The sequence below is a fragment of the Lutzomyia longipalpis genome, chromosome 2 (assembly GCF_024334085.1).
Source record: "Lutzomyia longipalpis isolate SR_M1_2022 chromosome 2, ASM2433408v1".
Classification (NCBI taxonomy): domain Eukaryota; kingdom Metazoa; phylum Arthropoda; class Insecta; order Diptera; family Psychodidae; genus Lutzomyia; species Lutzomyia longipalpis.
This window is the reverse complement of record NC_074708.1, coordinates 23,223,280-23,243,176: the sequence shown is the minus strand read 5'-3', so window position 1 is coordinate 23,243,176 and position 19,897 is coordinate 23,223,280. Positions and strand designations below refer to the sequence as shown.

At 35.4% G+C, this 19,897-nt stretch overlaps 1 protein-coding gene across 1 annotated transcript; it reads left to right on the top strand.

Annotated features, from left to right (window-relative positions):
* Positions 1–256: 256 nt before the first annotated feature.
* On the top strand, positions 257–19,698 carry LOC129789607 (PDZ domain-containing protein 2-like). Its single transcript, XM_055826546.1, has 4 exons — positions 257–556; positions 12,829–13,111; positions 15,342–16,623; positions 18,911–19,698. Exons 2-4 carry the CDS (start codon positions 12,892–12,894, stop codon positions 19,575–19,577), a joined length of 2,169 nt encoding a protein of 722 aa, XP_055682521.1. The 5' UTR covers positions 257–556; positions 12,829–12,891; the 3' UTR covers positions 19,578–19,698.
* Positions 19,699–19,897: the final 199 nt, after the last annotated feature.

Genomic DNA, 19,897 nt, shown 5'->3' with positions numbered 1-19,897 from the left:
TCATAAACAAAAAAAAACAGCAATTTCGGCTTCCAAATCACCTCTAGAAACTTCCTATGGCCCCTGGAGCACCTCTAGTAACACCCGGAAAGCAATAAATGTTTTTTTTGTCTAAAAAAAAAGAAAAAAAATTGACTACATTTCGTGGAAAACCTAACCACACTTTATGGAATTTGACCACATTCAAATAAAACGACTAAATAACGGCTGGTAACTTCGTGAGTCGTCAGTTCTCTCTCTGATTCGGGACGGGACGGGAGCGCATGTCAGTCGGTCTTGGACTTTCAGTGAGAGAAGTTGTGTTTCTGTGCGAGTTTTGCGATCATTTCCATCGTGTATTGTTTGTTTTCACACCAAAAAGGAGTTAATTGAAGCTCCAAACGTGCTAACACGGATCATGTGAAAGAGTTTAGTAGGAAAAAAATCATTCAAGTGCAAGAGAGTGCAAAGAAAAGCTGTAGAGAGAAATATTATTTGAGAGAAAAACCTTTGCCGGACGTTTCTTGCATTTGTGGACCACAAAGGGAATAAAAGATCGCTGAAGAAGCTGGACGAGGTGAGATCACCGCTGGGGAATTTTAAACATTTCTCCTTCCTATACCTTGTTTTTTTTTGTAACCATCTGGGATTATCACAACTCCTACAACTTGTTTTGGAAAAAAATGAGAGACATAACAGATAATTTTTTGCCAGATTTTAGGAGGGTGATCATTAATCTCTGGCAATGGGAATTGCCGAAAGAATTTTGTATGATCACACCGGTTGGCATAAGAAGTGATCATGCTTCGTGAACTTAGCAAAAATATTGGTTAAGAAGACTCCATCGTGCATTGAGAAGATTCGGTATTTAAGATAACAAACGCGCGTCAGCGAGGAGAGATGAAGAGGAGACACATAAAAAGAGCCAAAAGGGGAAAAGGTACAAAAACCTGTTGGGACCAGTTAGGTATTTAATAATGGGAGCAGGAGAAGTGGCCCCATACCCGAGAGAAAAAGAGATTGATACAGAATAGATTTTCTGGGTGCAAACAAGTGTGAAATCCATAATGCTTTGCTAATGATTCCGGCCGTTAGAATTGCACACTGAGAATGCCAAGAAGTACTTAACGAAAAATTCCAAATGATCACGAGAGAATCTCTTATTCTGGATAGTTTTGAGAGAGAGAGCGGTCCAGGCCAGGGGGGATCCCTCTTGCAGAGCTTCTTTCACTTGCATGGCATTGGGATGTTTTTGCTCCATCGCCCGTGGCACAATCTCAAGAGTCAGAACATTACCATTAAATCGATTAAACCCATTGAGAGAGGCTTAACAGTTAACCCAATTAATTTCCTTCTAACTCTGCGGTCCCCGCACAAGACATTCACTTCTCTTGTGCGCCAATGCGATGATGGTCTCACACCTTTTGCGAGAGACACACTCAAAAATACCCGCTAATTCGTGCACAAGAGATGAGGAAAAATATCACAAATTCTTCAGCAGCAAAGAGATTCTTAGAGCTACTGTTCCCATCACAATTTTCTTCATTATTTTTCATATTATAAATTGCCCCCTTCCTGCGCCCCAACAATAACATTCCTCAGCGTTTTACCTGGATATTCCATTCTCTTTTTGCGTGCACACCTCATCGATGGTATTCCAAAGTAAAATGTGCCAGCTAAAGTACCTCGACCTAGACGTATACCTACCTACCTCCATTTAAGTTTATTTTCTATTGAGAATGCATCCATAAAATGGAGAAGAATTTTCCAAAAACACATTTATGCTACAATTGCAGACAAATATGCGATTTTATCTGGTTAGTTAGTACTTTGCACAAAACATAGTAATTTAGCCGTTAGATTAGCATCTCTAAACACCATTAAATTACCATTATATTTCTGTGCTCAAGTGCAGGGATTTCTTGGAAAGTTGCATCATATAAAGATCATTCAAAACAAATTGCATAAATGGGCCAAGAAAGTTGATAATTTTATGCTTGAGTGTCTCCAGCACGTGCCTGGCAACAAAGGACGGAAAAGATATTCCAAATTTAATAATTCATATTGCATATATGTATGGTTAGTTATGCCATAGAAGTTTAAGGAATATTTTACAATATCTCCTTAAAATGTATCAACATCTTGGGAAATCCTTCCATGTCTGACTTAAATTTAATTCTTATGATTTTGTGATTATGGCTATTCTGTATAAAATATTTTATTTTATTACAATTTAGGGAGCAATTTTGGACAAAAGAAAAGACAAAATATTTTGAAAATACAAAATATTTTGACATTAAATGTAATTTTGCACAAAATATTTCTCTAAAACTTTTGTCAATCTCTCCACAAAAGAAATTTTTGCAATTTTAGGTACAATAAAAGGTGAAATATTTTGAAAAACTGAAAAATTTTGACGTTTAATGCAATTTTAGACAAAAGACAAAAGATTTTTTGTGTCAATCTTTTGACAATCTTGTGAGAACGTCTCCACAAAAGATTTTTATAGGAGAATTGTAATTTTGCACAAAATATTTTGTACATTATACAAGAAATATTTTGTGTTTTACAAGCATCTCGTCGAGGTGCTTTTGTAAAACCAAAATCTTTTGTCAAACTGGTGTTTACGCGTTGCATTTTTAGAAGTTTTCTATCATGTTTCTCGAAATAGCAATGGACAATAATGCAATTTCGGTTAATTGTGAAGCTTTGTGCAAAGGGAATTTGTGGAATGATATGAAATTCAGCCAATTTAGCTGTGTCCATTTTCCCTTTTCGCGGTCTTGGGCAAAAATGTTATGGAAAATTTCTGTGGCTTTCCGGCAAAAATTTGGGAGATCGTTGACAAATTCTAACCCTATATAATCAGGATTTTGGGTCAGAAATCCCTCCCCTATGTTCCCGTTGTGAGTTTTTATGTGCAAAAACGAAATATGTAGGACTAATTAATGCAATAAATATGAGTCAATCAATTCATGTAAAACATTTTCTTGGTGTAAATGAAAATCAAACTGATGAGTTAAAAGCCAGATGGTTTTTTGGTCTTCCCAACATCCTTGGGGTACCTAATAGACTACACGCATGCTTGACATGAATTTCCCTAAAAATTAATTCAGTTCAGATTGTTCAATTGCCCAAATCGTAAACATAACCTAATAGGAATGTTATCTTCTTCTTATTTTTTCTATCTGTAAACTCTCCACTCGAAAGAAAAAACCCGTCACAAAAGACGACAAAATGTATCAAAAGTCTCCAAAAATATATTTTATTCAAAATTGCTATTCATAAAATGTCTTTTGTAGACTTCACAAAAGACAAAATATATTTTATTTTGTCCAAAATTGCTCCCTTAATCTTAAGAATTTACCAAAGATTTATTTTTCAAGAAGTTTTTCAGAAAAGTCCTTAAAGATTTTTCGCAAAGCTTTTTTGATGTAAAAATATGATTCTAAGAGGTCGATCAGGTTGATTCTATCAAAATCTTTACCATTTTTACAATTTATGAGTTGTTAAGAATATTCAAGATTTTGACAGTACCTTTTTTCCTTAAGTCGTCTTATAATTTTAAAAATTTTCTAAAAGATTTATGGAAATACAAATCTTTTATTTTGATTTTTTTAGAAATTAACGAGGTAAATTGTCGCTTCGCTCCAATTTACCTCGCCCCGCTTCGCGCAAATTTCAGAGAGAAAATAAATTATGATGGTTTAAAGGCAGATTTGGGCCACTTATCGATCCCAAAAGAAAAAATTTGCAAAGAGAAGAAATCATTTTCATACAACATATCGGGCGCGAAATTCAAAAATTTGCAAAAAATGCATGACTTTTATATGAGGGCTACCTGAAGGGGGCTTTGGGGGGAAAATGAATACGGCCATTCGAAAGCGCCTGATATAAGGAGTCTCTGTACCAAATTTCATCACGATCGGTCAAACGGTGTAGATTTGTATAGCTGTACAGACACGAAATCCTTTCTTTATTATATAGATTATAAATTCTATTTTAAGTTAAATTAAAACTTTAACTTGAATATCCAGGGTCGATGATAAAATGTATTTTAAGAGCGAAGAAAATAATTTTGTAGTGCAAAATTTATCAGAATATTTCACAAAATAAAAACTTGAGGAAATCCGGTAAAACGCAAATAAAAAGAGGATAATGCAATGAGTAATTCTTTATTTTTTAGTTCATTTTAATCCATATCTGACGGAAATTAACTTGGGGTTTTCACGATATGATTAAGAGTCTTTTAGCATTGAAATCGCACTTCAATTATTTTGTACATATTTTTCTTCAGAGTGTGTCATTCACTTTTCTTTATCAGCTGCGGGATTTTATGACGTAAATTCAGTGCTAGAAGAAAAAAGAAAAAAAGCTGATTAAATTTTTCACACAAAACATTTTGTAACCTGCAATTTGTTTCAACAAGTTAATAGAATTATTCTTTTGATTTTGAAAGATATCTTACGTGGGACACTTTGTTTTAGATTTCGTATAGAGAGCATTTTAAGCTACCGTGTTGGGATTTTTAATTAGTCCCCACAGTTCTACATTTTCATTTTTTTTTTATAATAGTTACTCAAAACTCGCGTCTAAAATGGGAGAGGTAGTAGAAGAAACTTGGGGGCTTTTGCTCAATGAACAAACATTATTTTCTTACTACAATATACCCTGTGTGTGATGTTATTTCCTAAGATTTTCATGCATTATGGTGCTATGCAGGAAAAGAATGTCAAGAGAAAATGATCATGACATTTTTTCCTGACATTTTTTTGTCATTCCCTCTCACTCCCAATAATGTATTTCCGTATCTTTCGTCTTTCTCTGACGCATGTTTCCGACATTTTCATCATTCTTTTCTGTGCACTCAACATGTTTTTCATTTCGTATTATTTTCTCAGTATTTGGGGATATTTTTCCATGAAAAAGTGAAAATGGGCTTTGCTGAAGTGTTCTCAGTGCCAGGAAAGCCGTGAAAAGTGGAAATTTATGGTCATTTAGCGGCCAAATATGTGAAAATGCGCGAAGTGAAAAATCAAAACATTCTTTCCCTGACCAATTTTTACGGGATATTTTTCTGTATTTTCACGACACAAATCACTTCCTGCAGGTTTTTTGGACTTTCCCACAGGTCATCTGCAACACGGAAGGTCTGTGTGGGGGTCAGGGAAATGCTTCCTGAGTGGTGGAATCCCACCTGAACGCGGAAAAAATTGGTCCGGGAGTGAATGTTTTGCTATAGAAACTGCACAGTTTTCACTTATTTGGCCAATAAATACCCCCGATTTTTCACTTTTCACACTTTCACAGGCACTAAGAACACTTCCACAAGCCGCTTTTCACTTTTCCCAAGCTAAAATATCACAATTTACAGAGAAAATTGCAGAAAACTAACAAATACGTTGACTTCACAAGAGCTGGAAAAAGAATGACAGAAAAAACATGTTCCTGCGACATTCTTTTTCAAGCTCTGGCGTAGTCAACACGTTTCTTATTTTTCGTCAATTTTCTCTGTGAATTGTGATATTTTATCTCGGGAAAAGTGAAAAGCAGCTTGTGGAAGTGTTCTTAGTGCCTGTGAAAGTGTGAAAAGTGGAAAATCGTGGGTATTTTATCGGCCAAATAAGTGAAAACAGTGAAGTTCGACAGCAAAACATTCACTCCCGGACCAGTTTTTCGCGTTCAGGTGGTATTCCACCACCCAGGAAGCATTTCCTTCACCCCAGGCCGACCTTCCCTATGCAGATGACCTGTAGGAAGATACAAAAAGCCCGCAAGAAGTGATTTGTGTGGTCAAAATCTAGAAAAGAATCCCGTAAAAATTGGTCAGGGAAAGAATGTTTTGATTTTTCACTTCGCGCATTTTCACATATTTGGCCGCTAAATGACCGTAAATTTCCATTTTCCACTGTTTTCCTGGCACTGTGGGCTCTTTAGCTAAGCATTTTCCACTTTTCTTTGGGGAAAATACCCCCAAATGTTGAGAAAATTCAAGGAAATAAAAACATGTTGTGCGCAAGAAAAAAAGCATGCCATGAAAAAAAGATGCCGGAAACATGCGTGAGAAAAAGACGAAAGATAGGAAAATACATTAGTGGGAGTGAGATATAATGACAAAAAATGTCAGGAAAAAATGTCATGATCATTTTTTCTTGACATTCTTTTCCTGCATAGCACCATTATTTATCATTCTCACGAATTGCGGCAAATATTCCCAATGGAACGCCCCCTCCTATAATTTAGAAATATATATATTTATATGTATGCACACTTAATTTTTTTTTCAACGGAGACCTCTTCAATAAATATCCACAATGGATGAGTCTTTTTATATACATATGTACATATATGTAATTATTTAAAGAGAACTTTTTTTCTTCTCATTGCTTTGGACAAAAATTCTATACAAGAGATTGATTTGGTGCTTTTTAGTGAATAAATTTAAACGTGGCGGTGTTAATTAAAAAAGTCTCCAAGTAAAGGAGGCTCGGGTATATTATCGGTAAATATTAAATGGTCAATCTCATTACTGACCATATCTATATAATAAAGAAAGGTCTGTTTGTTGGTAATCAGTCGTGTTCGGCTATACAAATCTACACCGTTTGACCGATCGCGATGAAATTTGGTACAGAGGCTCCTTATAACAGGCGGTTTCGAGTGGCCGTATTCATTTTCCCCCCAAAGCCCCCCTTCAGGTAGCCCCCTTATAACTCTCATGCTTTTTTTGCGAATTTTTGAATTTGGCGCCGGAAATGTTGTATGAAAATGATTTCTTCTCTTTGCAATTTTTTTTTTTGAGATTGATGAGAGCTCTCCATCTATCTATATAATAAAGAAAGGTCTGTTTGTTGGTAATCTTCCGTCGTGTTCGGCTATACAAATCTACACCGTTTGACCGATCGCGATGAAATTTGGTACAGAGGCTCCTTATAACAGGCGGTTTCGAGTGGCCGTATTCATTTTCCCCCCAAAGCCCCCCTTCAGGTAGCCCCCATATAACTCTCATGCTTTTTTTGCGAATTTTTGAATTTGGCGCCGGAAATGTTGTATGAAAATGATTTCTTCGCTTTGCAAATTTTTTCTTTTGGGTTTGATGAGTGTGCCCAATCATACTTATAAATCATCACAATTTTTTCTCTCTAAAATTTGCGCGAAGCGCAAAACCCCCCGCGAAGCGGGGCGAGGAAAATTGGAGCGAAGCGACAATTTACCTCGTATATATATATTTGAAGTAACTTTGTGAATATGGTATTTTTTAAGTACACTCAATCTCCATCAAAGACAAATAGAAGAATTTATTTTGCAATTTTGATATTTTGCTTCCCACTTAATGCCAATTTTTGGCACGTTTCTTCTTTCCGCGGTGGACTTTATTAATAAATGTCTGTCAAAGGCGGATACAAAACAATGCTGCGCCTTGTGAATCATCTTCCAAGTATGTCTTCTCCAACCATACATAACTTCTTTTAGCTGTTTTATCTTTTTTGTCATAAGAGTGTCACCGAGATTTCTAATGAACTATACTCTGTGTAAAGTTACATGAAAGTGCGAAAGTAGAAAGATATGACTCTGACCACAGAGAAATGGTTATAAGAAAATGCAGAAACATTTCATTATATGTGAATTTAAAATGGAATTTCATATATTAATTTATCACTCTGTGAAGTTCCGAGTGAAGTTCAAAATGGAATTCCATGTAAATGTGGTTTTGTTCTTATTCTACCTCAAAGACATTTCACATTGACAAAAGACATAAAGAAAAAAAGAAATGAAAGAAGAAAGAGTTTTCTTATCTTTTTTAGGTTTTTTTTGGTGTGTTCAAACATATTTAGGAAATTGCACATTTAGGTTCTCTAGAAATGATTCAATTTAGCAGGAACATAATAATGGAATTGTACCTTTTTCAATCTTTAACTTTTAAATTTCTCCGTTAGATGCCCCTCCTTTAGAACTTTTCCCTCTAGTGGAGAAAACATTTTTTGGGAATTCATTCTTATTTAGAATTGATTTTATAATTTAATGAGCAGTTTTGTGTATTTTCTAGGAATGTTTTTACTATTTTTAGTATAAAAAGACATTGCTAATATTTTCTCAGCTTCCAAAGTGTCGGCTTCCAGTGGACTTTCATCAGGTACTAAAACGAGCTATTTTTTAAAATATTTTGCAATTGCGATAGGAATCTCGAACTAATATAACGAACATAGTGCCTAATTGACCTTTAACTCGAATGTCTTCATTCTTTTATCTGTGAAAAATACATCTGCATTTAATCCAGATTATATTTCTGAATAAAATTGTAATTTTATTCACGAAAAGTTAATTTTTTTGGCTGTAGTTGACCTTCACAAAATAAAATTTATTGCAATGTAAATGTTCTGGATTATCGCATAAAAGTGGAAAGAAGATTGCTCTTAAGGTGGATTTATCACACAATTTCTTACTTCTTGGAAAGAAAATATAAAACTAAAACTTGTGTGTCTTTTTTTTCCTGAGAAATTGCGTGAGTGGACTTTTGATACAAAATTTCACAATTTATGGTTTTATATTTTATGATGCTTGCAATTGGCAAGTCGCACTTTAGTGGTGGTTAAGTAAATGGTTGAAGTCGATAAAATATTGATAACACCAGTGACCTCGAAAAAATCCGCTTTGCGTTTTAAATTTTATTCATGACGATGGATTTTGCAACAAAGACGCAAAAGTTCATTATAAAGAGATGCTTCAAGACATTTTCCATTGATTGACAATTTTATGATATTTTCTGTCAAATACGGCCGATGAAAAGGAAGGAAAAGATGAGGAATTGTTGATTAGAAAATGAATGGTTTGCTTCAGTGAATATCTCTTGAGCAAATAGCCGATATGTTTTTTTTTTCTTTATATTATAAACAGCAAAGAAAATTTCTTCTTTTTTTTAGAAAATTTCGCTGTATATTTACATTTGCACAACGGTTTAATATGTCATGAAATTATATATTTGTAATTTATTGAAAGAAGAAAAAAAGAGGCATTCCAAAATAGCAATTTGGTGTGTATTTTCTCAATGAATGCGTAGCTCAACTTATTAGTTATTTTATTGTTTCATTTTTATCCCGACTTCTTGTACGACACTGCAAAACTATTCAAGGTATTTGCCATTTAATGTATATATAGGCATACCAAAAGAATTCATGTACACTCCACAATCTTTTATGATGGCAAAACATTCGCAATTTTATCACTTTATTTTTTTCCATTGACTCAATGAGAGACAACTTCTCCATGTTTATTTTTCTCTGTCCTGTCTCTGATGGAATTCTTGGGGATTATCCACATTTTATTTATTTATTTTAATTCTTTATTTTTAGTATTTTTGCACCATACTATTTATATATTATTTTACCCAGGATATAAAGACAAACTATATACGAACCGTTGTTTTCTTCACTGTGAAGAATAAACCTCATTTAATTGGAACTTTTTATTCTTTAAAAGATCATGAGATTTTTTTTTATTATATTATACGTAATCTTTTAGCAAAATAATTAATGCACATACTTAACAACAAGTTAAAAAAAGAATACATAAAAATATAATTTTTAATTTATTCGAAGAGAATTCTGCAAAATGTTTCTAAAATGCTTTTCAAAGTTATGTGAGAAAAAATTTAATCAATTTGTAAGACAAATATTTGCCTTAACAGCATATTTTATAATGAAAAATTCGGATGTGATGTAAAAAAAAAGAGAATTTGTAAAAAAAAACCACACCGTGCAATATATAATTTTTTCCATCATCCATGAAAACACCTCTACAATGTAATATGTATATTTCTTTTCATCAAAAAATTTTCTTTTTCACCTACAAAAGAGTCATGAAAAGACACAATTATGTGTTACATAAGGCGAAAACAGCGCCTTTTGTTGGAGTGAAAATGCAGGTATTATGATTTTTTATTGTTGCTGTGTGGTACGCAATGAATGAAATAATTAATTAATTAATTTAAGAAAAAAAAATCTCTCTTAAATAATAATTCACGAGCATGTGAGATGCTGTCGAAATACTTGTTTACAGTGGCTGAGAATTTAAGGAAAAAGCCCCAAAGCAAATAAATTTTAAGTGGGGTTTTTTCATGTCTTTTTTCGTCTACGAGGCTATGAATGTAAGAAATAAGGCATTAATAGTGTCAGTTTAATTCAAAGTTACTAATAGGAAATTATTTTCAAGTCATGATTTTGAAGTTCATTTAGGGTAATTACAATAAATAAAATAAATCACAGCTAAAATATAAATAGAATCTTATTTTAGAAAAAATGCCTTTATGTGGGTTAACATCAAATCGATAATTTCGAAATAAAAGTTTTTTTTTAAATAAAATTGGGGAATATAAAATCGAACTAAATTCTTTACTATTTTAGTTTTACAGTAAAGTATAAAAATTGAGATTTTTTTTTTATTAAGAAAATATTAAATTTCACGCTAGAGGGTCAAACGCGATTGTTATGACATCTGGTATTGAAATAAATAGATTAAAATGCTCTGTTGGAAATAATTTAAGAGTGAATTTGATAAAAAAAATAATTAAAATATTACTTATAGAAATATGATTTGAATCAATTTAAGATCATTGAATAAACTAAAATTAATTACTTCACCGCACCGTGCAATATCGCAAGAAACCACGCTTGAGGGCAAATTTTACCTCGGTCATATGCCTACCTCGCCTACCTGTATAAGAAAGTACTAAAGGAAAATGGAAAGTAAGAAGCAATATTGTTGATCATCTGTGGTTTTGCGGATTGCAAATAGTCACCAAACACCTCATTGCAATCACTATAAATTTTCCGTTCAATGTATGGGGAGAGCTATCAAGTAAGATTATCGAGAGCCATGCTGTTTTACTAATTTTGCACGTTACAAAATTAGTGTTGGGATACCGCAAAAAAAGCAGATCTTGCAGAAAATTAACATAGTATAGAAATGATCGTGTGACGGCAAATGAGGCGAAAGCAAAATGTGGATTAATTAAAAATGCAGTAATTTAGAAAATGCCCCCAGTTGACATTTACAGAAAAAAAAAGATAGTGCATGAAGAATTAACATCATTAAAATTATTTGCAGATCACTTAATGCGACACACACTGCGAAATGTATTTCATGTCCCAGATTTCAAATTTTTAGCGTCACACATTTCTCAACCCCACTGGAATTTTATATGAAGTGACTACGTGTTGACTTTTTTGTCCACATGTCGCTTCAAGTTTAAAATAAAGTCTTTAAAAAAAATAATTGATTGACACTTGAGACAGATTGAAAATGAAAGTAGATGTGTTACTTTTTTTGCGGCAAAACAACAATCTGATATTTTTACTACATACTACAATATTTGATTGAATATTCATTTAAGAGTGGTTTGGTGGTTTGCAATGAAAGTTGAGCAAAAAAAAAGAACTATGTTACGACAAACACTTCTGCTTTCTGTTGTTCTTTTCTGTGGTGAATAGCCAATTTGCCGTGTATGTAGCAAAATGTGCGAAAAAGAATTATTAATGGTGAGTCGTGTGGTATTTGAAAGGGGAGTGAGTGCGTGAAAAAGGGAGTGATCGTGTTACGCCAGACGGTAAAAGAGGATTTATAAAAAAAAAGAAAGAAACAAGTTGACCACTGCCGATCATGTCACTCTCTATGTGATGCCAAATGGAAATAATTGCTGAAAGAAGGCTTCCCAATTGCCAACTGTTGAGTTTTTCTTTTGCATCACATGATCTTTTAAGGTTGGAAGACTTGAGAAAGAAGAAATTTCAAGACCGGAAATTTAGACTTGTTTTAAGCTTCGCTTTTTTTTTGCTACACACCACGCTTTTCATCTTCCTTTGCTGCTATTAATTCTCAACTTGTTTTTTATACGCATTAATAGGTCTCTCATCGTGTAGCAAAAAGTGATAGTTAAGAAGTTATATACACATATGGAGGTTTTTGTCGCAACTTTTTAGCAAAAGGTGTTTATTTGCTTTGCACTTTTTTGTACATACGAAACAAAATTCAAAGGAATAATGTATGGAAGGTATATGGCTTAATCTGAGCTTTATAATACCGTCAATGTAAGCAACATTGTCGAAAAATTAGTGGTGTTGCTAAGGAATATGTTTAAGTGTGTTTAATCACTCTAAATGTTCAGGCAGTTCCTTTATAAGTCGAATCCATTTGAAAGACTTTCCAAATCATATCTCGATAATAAAAAAAATATATATAGACTCATATCTTTGTCGAACTTGATAGTTAATTTAATATGTAAATTAAGAAAAAAAAACAAATTCCCCTCATTTTAAATTCATGGCAATCAATAGATACTATGGATGCCAAATTATTTCTTTAAAATTATTATTATCTTTGTAAAGTATGACTTATGCGAAGCATTCATTAGGGTGAAATTTTCGGGTGTTAATAATCGCACATTGGGAAAACTTCAATGGATGGATTGTATGAAGAAAAAAATTCCGATTGTCAATAGTTTTCTCGCAAAATACCATTGAGGCTGAAAGTGTAAAAATGTGAGCAATGAAGAAGCAATAGCAATAATGGGATGTCTTATTACGAGGGAAGAGATACAATAAAAAATGTATATAAAATACACTTTCGCTTTTTTTTCTTCCATCGCAAAGTACTTTTTTTCTCATTTCAAGATGCGAACATTTGAATGTTTTGCACGAAGGAGAAAGAAATTGAATTAGAGTTATGTGCTCTCATAAAAAATGAGTCATAATTCTTGTGTGAAGTGACCCTGAAATAAAATAAAAAAAAAAGAATTCCCGAAATTACTTTTGTGTGAGCATTGTTTCACGTGGAGTTGCTTCTTTTATTTTGCAGATTTTTTAAAAGCGACGGAGGTGAAGGAGGTTTTTGCTCTCATTGGTGGCAAGAGGTGAGACAATGAGATGGTTCAAGAAGTCCACGAGTGAAACACCGCGTCTGCTGAGCTTGTCACCGCTGAGGAATAGAGATCATGCTGGGAATTCAGTTGCGAATGAAAGTGATGGGATTGAAACGACAAAATTCAAGAGATTGACCTCATCCACTGAATATTTTGCACCAGCAAATGATCAATCGCACACTGCAGCAATCATCGATGGCACAAGGAAGTCACGAATCGGTGAGTCTCTCTTTATATTTTTCTCAATCACCTCATAGCTATTTATCATTTTATGGGTGATGGTTTAAGACACAACCGATTGGATGTTGCGTTTTTTTCTCTTGCTCAAAGCCAAGTCTTTTGTTGATCTTCTTCATGAGCAAGATCACCAAGAAGATCAAAATGATGATCGCGCGTGGTGTTTTTCCATCACATTTTCACTCGTGCGCTCTTTTGATGGAGTAACAGCAAACCTTTTCCTTGTACAACCATATATAACATAGTAGAAGATATTACTAACCAACCTCCCCGCATTTTGTCTCATGATCCTCATTTGATCACGTACTATGGTGGCTTTTTTATGCAATGTTTATCGCGCTAATTCCTGTTTCACTATAATTGGCACAATTACAACTCCATATTTATATATTGGGTGAATGAAGGGGGGAAAGTTGGTGGTTAAATTGCATGTGAGGAAACATCCTCCGATTTCACCTAATCATAATCATTTTTTTCCTCAATCATCTCCTATATTGATCTCTCGGATGTGCTCTCTCAGAGCCCCAGCGGGCGAACGACATGAGTCTGTGGGGGCAATTTTATGGTGTTGGCGGCACACATTAAATAACAATCAGTGAAATATTTTCTTGAAAAAATTCAATTGATTGTGGTTTTTGAGTGAGGCGTGTATAGTGTGTGCGGAGATATGTGTACCAAAAGAAACAAGTCAATTATTTTCTCTATTTTTTCCTCCTTGAGCTGAAAAAGGCGCCTGAAATGTCTTCAGGAAAATAATATATACCTCACCACAGAGAGAAACACATTTTTAGATCACACCTCTAAAACTGGAATGATCGCAATTTAGCCGATGAAAAATCAAGCAATAAGCAAGTTAATCAATCACTACATGGTATCTCTTAAAATTTCTTTCACACTTTGTTCGCAAAGAAATTGAAAAGTTGCTTTTTTACCGTACACGGAAAGAAACATTGGAACAAGAGAAATATTTTATTGAGATGATTTTATTTTTTTAGACGATTCTTGTGTTAGAATTGTGATCAAAAAGGGGATCAAAGATTAATTTAAATACAAGAGTTTAATAAAAAAGCTGAGAGTTTTATTCATAAAAAAACTGTCCAAAATTACCCTCACACGCAGTATAGTGGAAGATCATGCGTTTCTAGGCTCAATTGAATAAGACAATGTTTCAAATGAGAGTGTTGATGCGTGTTGCGGCTGTGAGACGGTTGAAATGTGGAAATGGGCGGGAAAATGAAGATTACTCACGTTGGGTCATTACATTCAATTACAAATTGATACAATTAAAATGAAGTGAGAGGGTGAGGTGAAATTTCTCATTGTAGCCCATTATGTAGAGCGCACCGCACTATTTGTTGTATTGAGTGTGGTATGATGGAGTCCAATGACATTTGAAAAGATGCTACAGAGTGTATGTAAGGAGAAAAATGTGTTGTGTATGTTTGCTTGGTTGAAAGAAGAAGAAAAAAAAAGTGGAAGAATTGTTGTTTCATAAACATCAAGAAGGTGTACTCAAACATGTGCGAGATAATATATCAATGTGGAGGGCATATAAGAACTTGACAGTTACCAAAGACAATTTTTCTAAAATGCTTTTCCTCGAGCACTTGGTGATCTTTTTATGCCTCTTAACTTGTTTGCCATTGCCTGTTTGATCTCTGGTGAGTGATCTTCATCAGATGGTGAAGGTGAAGATCACTCTGTGTGCGGTGGTATGAGAAAAGGGAAGATCGATCGTGCAATCCTGTTTCTACCATGCTAAATAATATGTGATTTAAAACACCTGTTTAGCAATCGATATACGATCAACCAGTTTTCCTTTTCTTTTTTTTTTACTTTTTAAGCCTTTCTTCTGCTTCACTTCCTCCTCCTTGTCTTATTAACATTTTTTTTTTGCTTTGGTTTTCTGTGCTATATTCTATATATTTGGTGCGAAGCTTAACATCCAGTGTTCGCGCGATCACTTCATGATCGAGGTGTGTGGCTAACTTTATTTCTTTAGTGCAATACTCATCACAATTTCACAAGTAAGATTTTCTCACCTATTTTTTCTTAACCAATTTTAACAATTTTCAAAATTGCTTGAGTTTTGTAAATACACATAATATGTTTGAAATGCCTGCCGTGCGATCTTGCACGCATTTGCAATAGTGACTAATGGTATATTCTTCTTTTTTTTTTTCGGGGGATGTGTGATGAAAATGCCGTGTAGATCTCCTCGCGTCGTCAGCAAGTAAGACCACACCGAATAATTATAGTGTGCAAGAGCAGAAAATAGTTGAGACAACACCGTCAAATGGGCGCCGTATGGGGCGCTTTATATCACCAAATAGACTGAAGAATAAGCATGCGACGGCAATGGGTTCAGGGAGGAAAGTCACACCGACAAAGAGGAATGAGATGACATTCAGGGAAAAGAGGAATCCGCTGCCAAGTACGCGATTATCGTGCTACACACCGTCGAATCATTGCAAATCCATTGATGACTTCATCTTCCTAAGTGTCGATGATTCAGTGTCTACGTCATCGGATAGTGAGTACTCCGGGGAGATGAGTGCATGCATTGGTGCGTACAGAGATGCTGAGGAAAAGGGTACACCAAATTCTCGGCATCATGCACTAACGGTTGCACGAAAATCGCAATTTGCGGTGAAGAGCATCAAATCAAAGTCTACGGAAAATGTCTTCGATGACACACCGGTGGAAGAAGTGACGAATGATGGGAGAGAATGTTTAAGCAGTAAAATGAGAAATGTACAAGATAAGAAAGTATTTACACGCTTCTATCCAAATAGAATGGTGCAGCATGATGATGATGAGGCGGAAAATGCAACACATCGAAGGAGTCTCAGTTATGGGAATTTGCCGGAAATTGATGAATTCCTCTGCTACCAGGCACTCCATACAGACTCCATTAATAGCTTTGGGGAGAGGAAGAAGAGTGTGGTTGATCAGGATGATTGCGATTCGGGTATTTTGGTCAATGAACTCACAGGGCAGTCGTCGATTGTGAGTGAAGTGGAGGAGAGTCCAGAACCGCCGAAACTTCCCGTTCGAATGGCATCAGATGAGAAACGGCACTTTAAATACGTACAACTCAGAGCAGATGCATCATCGACCAATTGCCCGCGGAATGGCTTTGGCATACTAATCTCACAAATTTCCCCCGAGACACCCACAAAGACCAATAGATTCCGCGTGAGGCACATAATGCGAGGTAGCCCTGCGGATAGAGAAGTAAATATCCGCGTTGGCGATGAGTTGATCAATATTCTGGGCTATAGATTGCACAATCTATCCTTCAATCAAGTCCAGGAACTTCTTGATTCACCCTTCAAGCGAGCCACGAGGGAAGCTCAGATTGATCTCGTGATTTGTCGCCATGAGGCAAGTGACAGAGATGTGAGGAAGATTGTGAGTGGGAGAAAAATTTCACTGGATTCCCAGCTCGATGACAGAAACTACACTGATGATTACACCTCAAGAGCCATCAGGTGCGTTTTCACTTTATACAGCTTCGTCTTCTTTTTTTTTTTTCTTTATCTTTTTTTCTGTGGGGGGACTCCACACAATGGTGTTGATTTTTGTGCTTATAGGTGGTATTTAATTGAATATTAAATATCTCAGTGTCGTATAAATCAACAATGAAGCGACACGCGTGTATGATCTCTTCTTGATGCAAAGATCAACTTACCTTTGTTGAATATCTTATCTAATAACACCTCACGTAAAGATATCATTTTTTTATTAGAGTTCACATAAAAAATTCTCCAGTAGCATTGGGTTTTCTTTTTTAAATGAAAATGAGATTAGTTAAAATTCTTATTCCGTGTTTAGATTTTGATAAAAAAAAGTAAATGATGAAAAAATTATTTTTAGAATGAAATTCATTCTTATAATTTAGCTGTGTTTCTTTCAGACACAGCTTTTGTGTACCGAGCAAAATCGAAAGTCGTCAGATCGGGCTCAAACTTTGGATGAGCACGAATTAGGGTCCCCACATTCCAAAAAACGTATGCGCCAAAAAAAAAATTTTTCCGGCCGTCCGTCCGTCCGTCCGTCCGTCCGGCCGTAGTACAACGATAAATTGCAAGAGAACGGTAATAGATAGAGACTTGCGGTAAACGGCAAAGTTTAAATATCGACCGGAAGACATCCGATTATGAAGTCAAATCCACCCCCCCACTCCTCCGTCCGCCATTTTGGATAACCTCAAAATTTTGTTTTCGCTATATCTCAGCCCCTATTATAGCTAGAGGTCTGAAATTTTGATATGTTGTAGAGGCCATCAATACCTTTCCAACGATACCTCATTTTCGAAAATCGGTCAAGCCGTTTAGTCAATATGGCCGCCACAATTTTTCATCGAAAATCGACCATAACTCGAAAACGGCTTGACCGATTTTGATCAACCCGGGGTCAAATGAAAGATCTCAACAAACCCTACAACTCTCTAGAACATCCGAAGTTTCAAAAGTGACCGCTAGGGGGCCAAAAATCAAAAACAAAATTTTCGATGAGTTTTCGACGAATATCTCGAAAACGACGACATAAATTTTTTTCATTTTTTGATATGTTGTAGCTGACCATATTATCTAGCTTCATGCCAAAAATGAAGAAAATCTATGGATCCGTTCTCGAGATATAGCCTTCCAAAGTTGACATGTCATATCTCGGGTTCTACAAGTCCGATCTTGATCAACTCAAGCGCAAATGAAAGGTTTCGAGAAACCCTACAAATGTCTAGAACATTGCAACTTAGAAAAATGTCCGCAAGAGGCGCTAAAGTCGAAAACAAAGTTTTCGAAAATTTCGAACTCGAATTTTTCGAAAATGGCGACATAAATTTTTTTCATTTTTCGATATGTTATAGCTGACTTCAAGATCTTTCAAACAAAAAAAAATTTATGAAAATCTATGGATCCGTTCTCGAGATATGGCCTTCTAAACATTTCTTAGGGTATGACTTTTCTACTTTTCCCGACTTTGCGCGTATTTAAATTAATTCGCGTTCTAGTTTGCTCTCACAAAATTGGTGCACTGAAAGAAACACAGCTCCCGTAAGCTTGGTCAGCTTACCAGTACATTTTTTTTTGCTTTGTCATTAATTTTTTTTGGTTAAAAAATTCTTTGCAAACTTGTAATTTATTGGCAAAACGAAATTATTTTAATAAGCCTCTTGTTTTTAATAGTTCGACACGATCACTAATGTATTAATTTATTTTTGCTCTTCACCCTCAAAAATGTCATTCAGGAATTTACCAATCAGTGTTAAATATGCTTTTAAAAATCATATTAATGTTGAAGATTATTTACGGAGTCTCTCCTTTGTGGTATTTTACGTCGACCTTGGATAAAAACCGCAGATAACATTTTGAATATTTTAATGAAAGTTGAATCCAAGTTCTCAAATTCCATTTGCAATTAATTACCTTACCTGAAGAACCTGAATGATTGCACTGTTAACGACTAATTTGGAAGAAAGAAAGAAAAATCTTCCTCCGGAATTACCGTGATTTTCTGCATCATGGCATCTTTGAGAGCATCTTAAATTAGTATACAGATATTTGATTTGAATTTCTATCGATCGCGTGTGATGGCGCTAATTTTTCTGGGGGCTCTTTTGCACATTAGCGGAAGATAAAAAAATGGCACGAACGTTTTTTTTTTTTGGGTTGAGAAAATTCTCCCAAAGCAGAAAAGTTGAAGAAAATAACTTTGGAGACGGAAATTTTGCATGTGTGGTGTGGTTTATTAATGTGTTGGCATTCCATTTTGCAGAATTGATGGTTTGGCACATTTGCATGTGAACAAAAGTGCCCCAATGAAGAGGCGAACTCAGCAATTTCAGAAGAATGTGACACCATACTCGAGTATGTCGTCAAATCGGGTCATCCGACGTTCGCTGAGCGGCTCAAATCAGGGAAGTCAGGTGTCGTCTGATCAAGTGGCGTCTCCCGAAATTGCAGCAACATCAGCTACCGAGGTGAATGTCCAGAGGAGTTCACTTGCAAAAAGTGCCATGAACTTGTGCGACGATCTCGAGGTGGATGCAAAGGAAAAGGTTGCTGCCGCCCAGAGTGCTACACTCCCCACGCCCAGTAATAATTTCTGCACACTGCCACGGCGACCTCGATCGGGTGTTTTGTCATTTCACACGGTGTCCTTTGAGAAGGGTCCGGGCAAGAAATCGCTTGGCTTTACGATTGTTGGTGGCTCAGACAGCCCAAAGGGGAAATTGGGGATCTTCATAAAGAGCATCCTGCCCTATGGGCAAGCGGCAGATTGTGGTTCCCTAATGGCGGGAGATGAGATTCTCATGGTGAACGGACAGGTGTGTCACGATCTCTCACACGAGGAGGCCGTGAAGATGTTCAAGTCCGTGAAACAGGGCGCAATTGTCCTGAATATTTGTAGGCGCAATAAAATTACCAAAGATCAAAGTTGATCGCGATCAGTGATTGCGTGACGCAATTTTCTCCTCAATATTTTTTCAGCCACACTGGGATATGTGAAATGTATAGGGGAAATTTACTACTTTATTTGAAATACAAAATACCGAAATACAATACGCTGAATTATTTACTAGTTGAGTGGGTTTGTCCTCCAGCCAAGAGTGTGCGCGCGTGTAAAATGCGAACGACAATTCCTGCAATTTATGCTTTCGGTATAAAATATTAGGTTTATTGGCTGCCAATTGGAGAGAAATCACCTATGTGGAATGCAGCTTTATTGCTTTCTCCAGGTGTTCGTTCAGAAGGTTCTTTG

Coding starts and splice junctions, on each gene's coding strand:
- LOC129789607 (XM_055826546.1), top strand. CDS start 12,892: ATGAGATGGTTCAAGAAGTCCACGAGTGAAACACCGCGTCTGCTGAGC. Junction 13,112..15,341: donor CACAAGGAAGTCACGAATCG/GTGAGTCTCTCT, acceptor AATGCCGTGTAG/ATCTCCTCGCGTCGTCAGCA. Junction 16,624..18,910: donor TACACCTCAAGAGCCATCAG/GTGCGTTTTCAC, acceptor TCCATTTTGCAG/AATTGATGGTTTGGCACATT.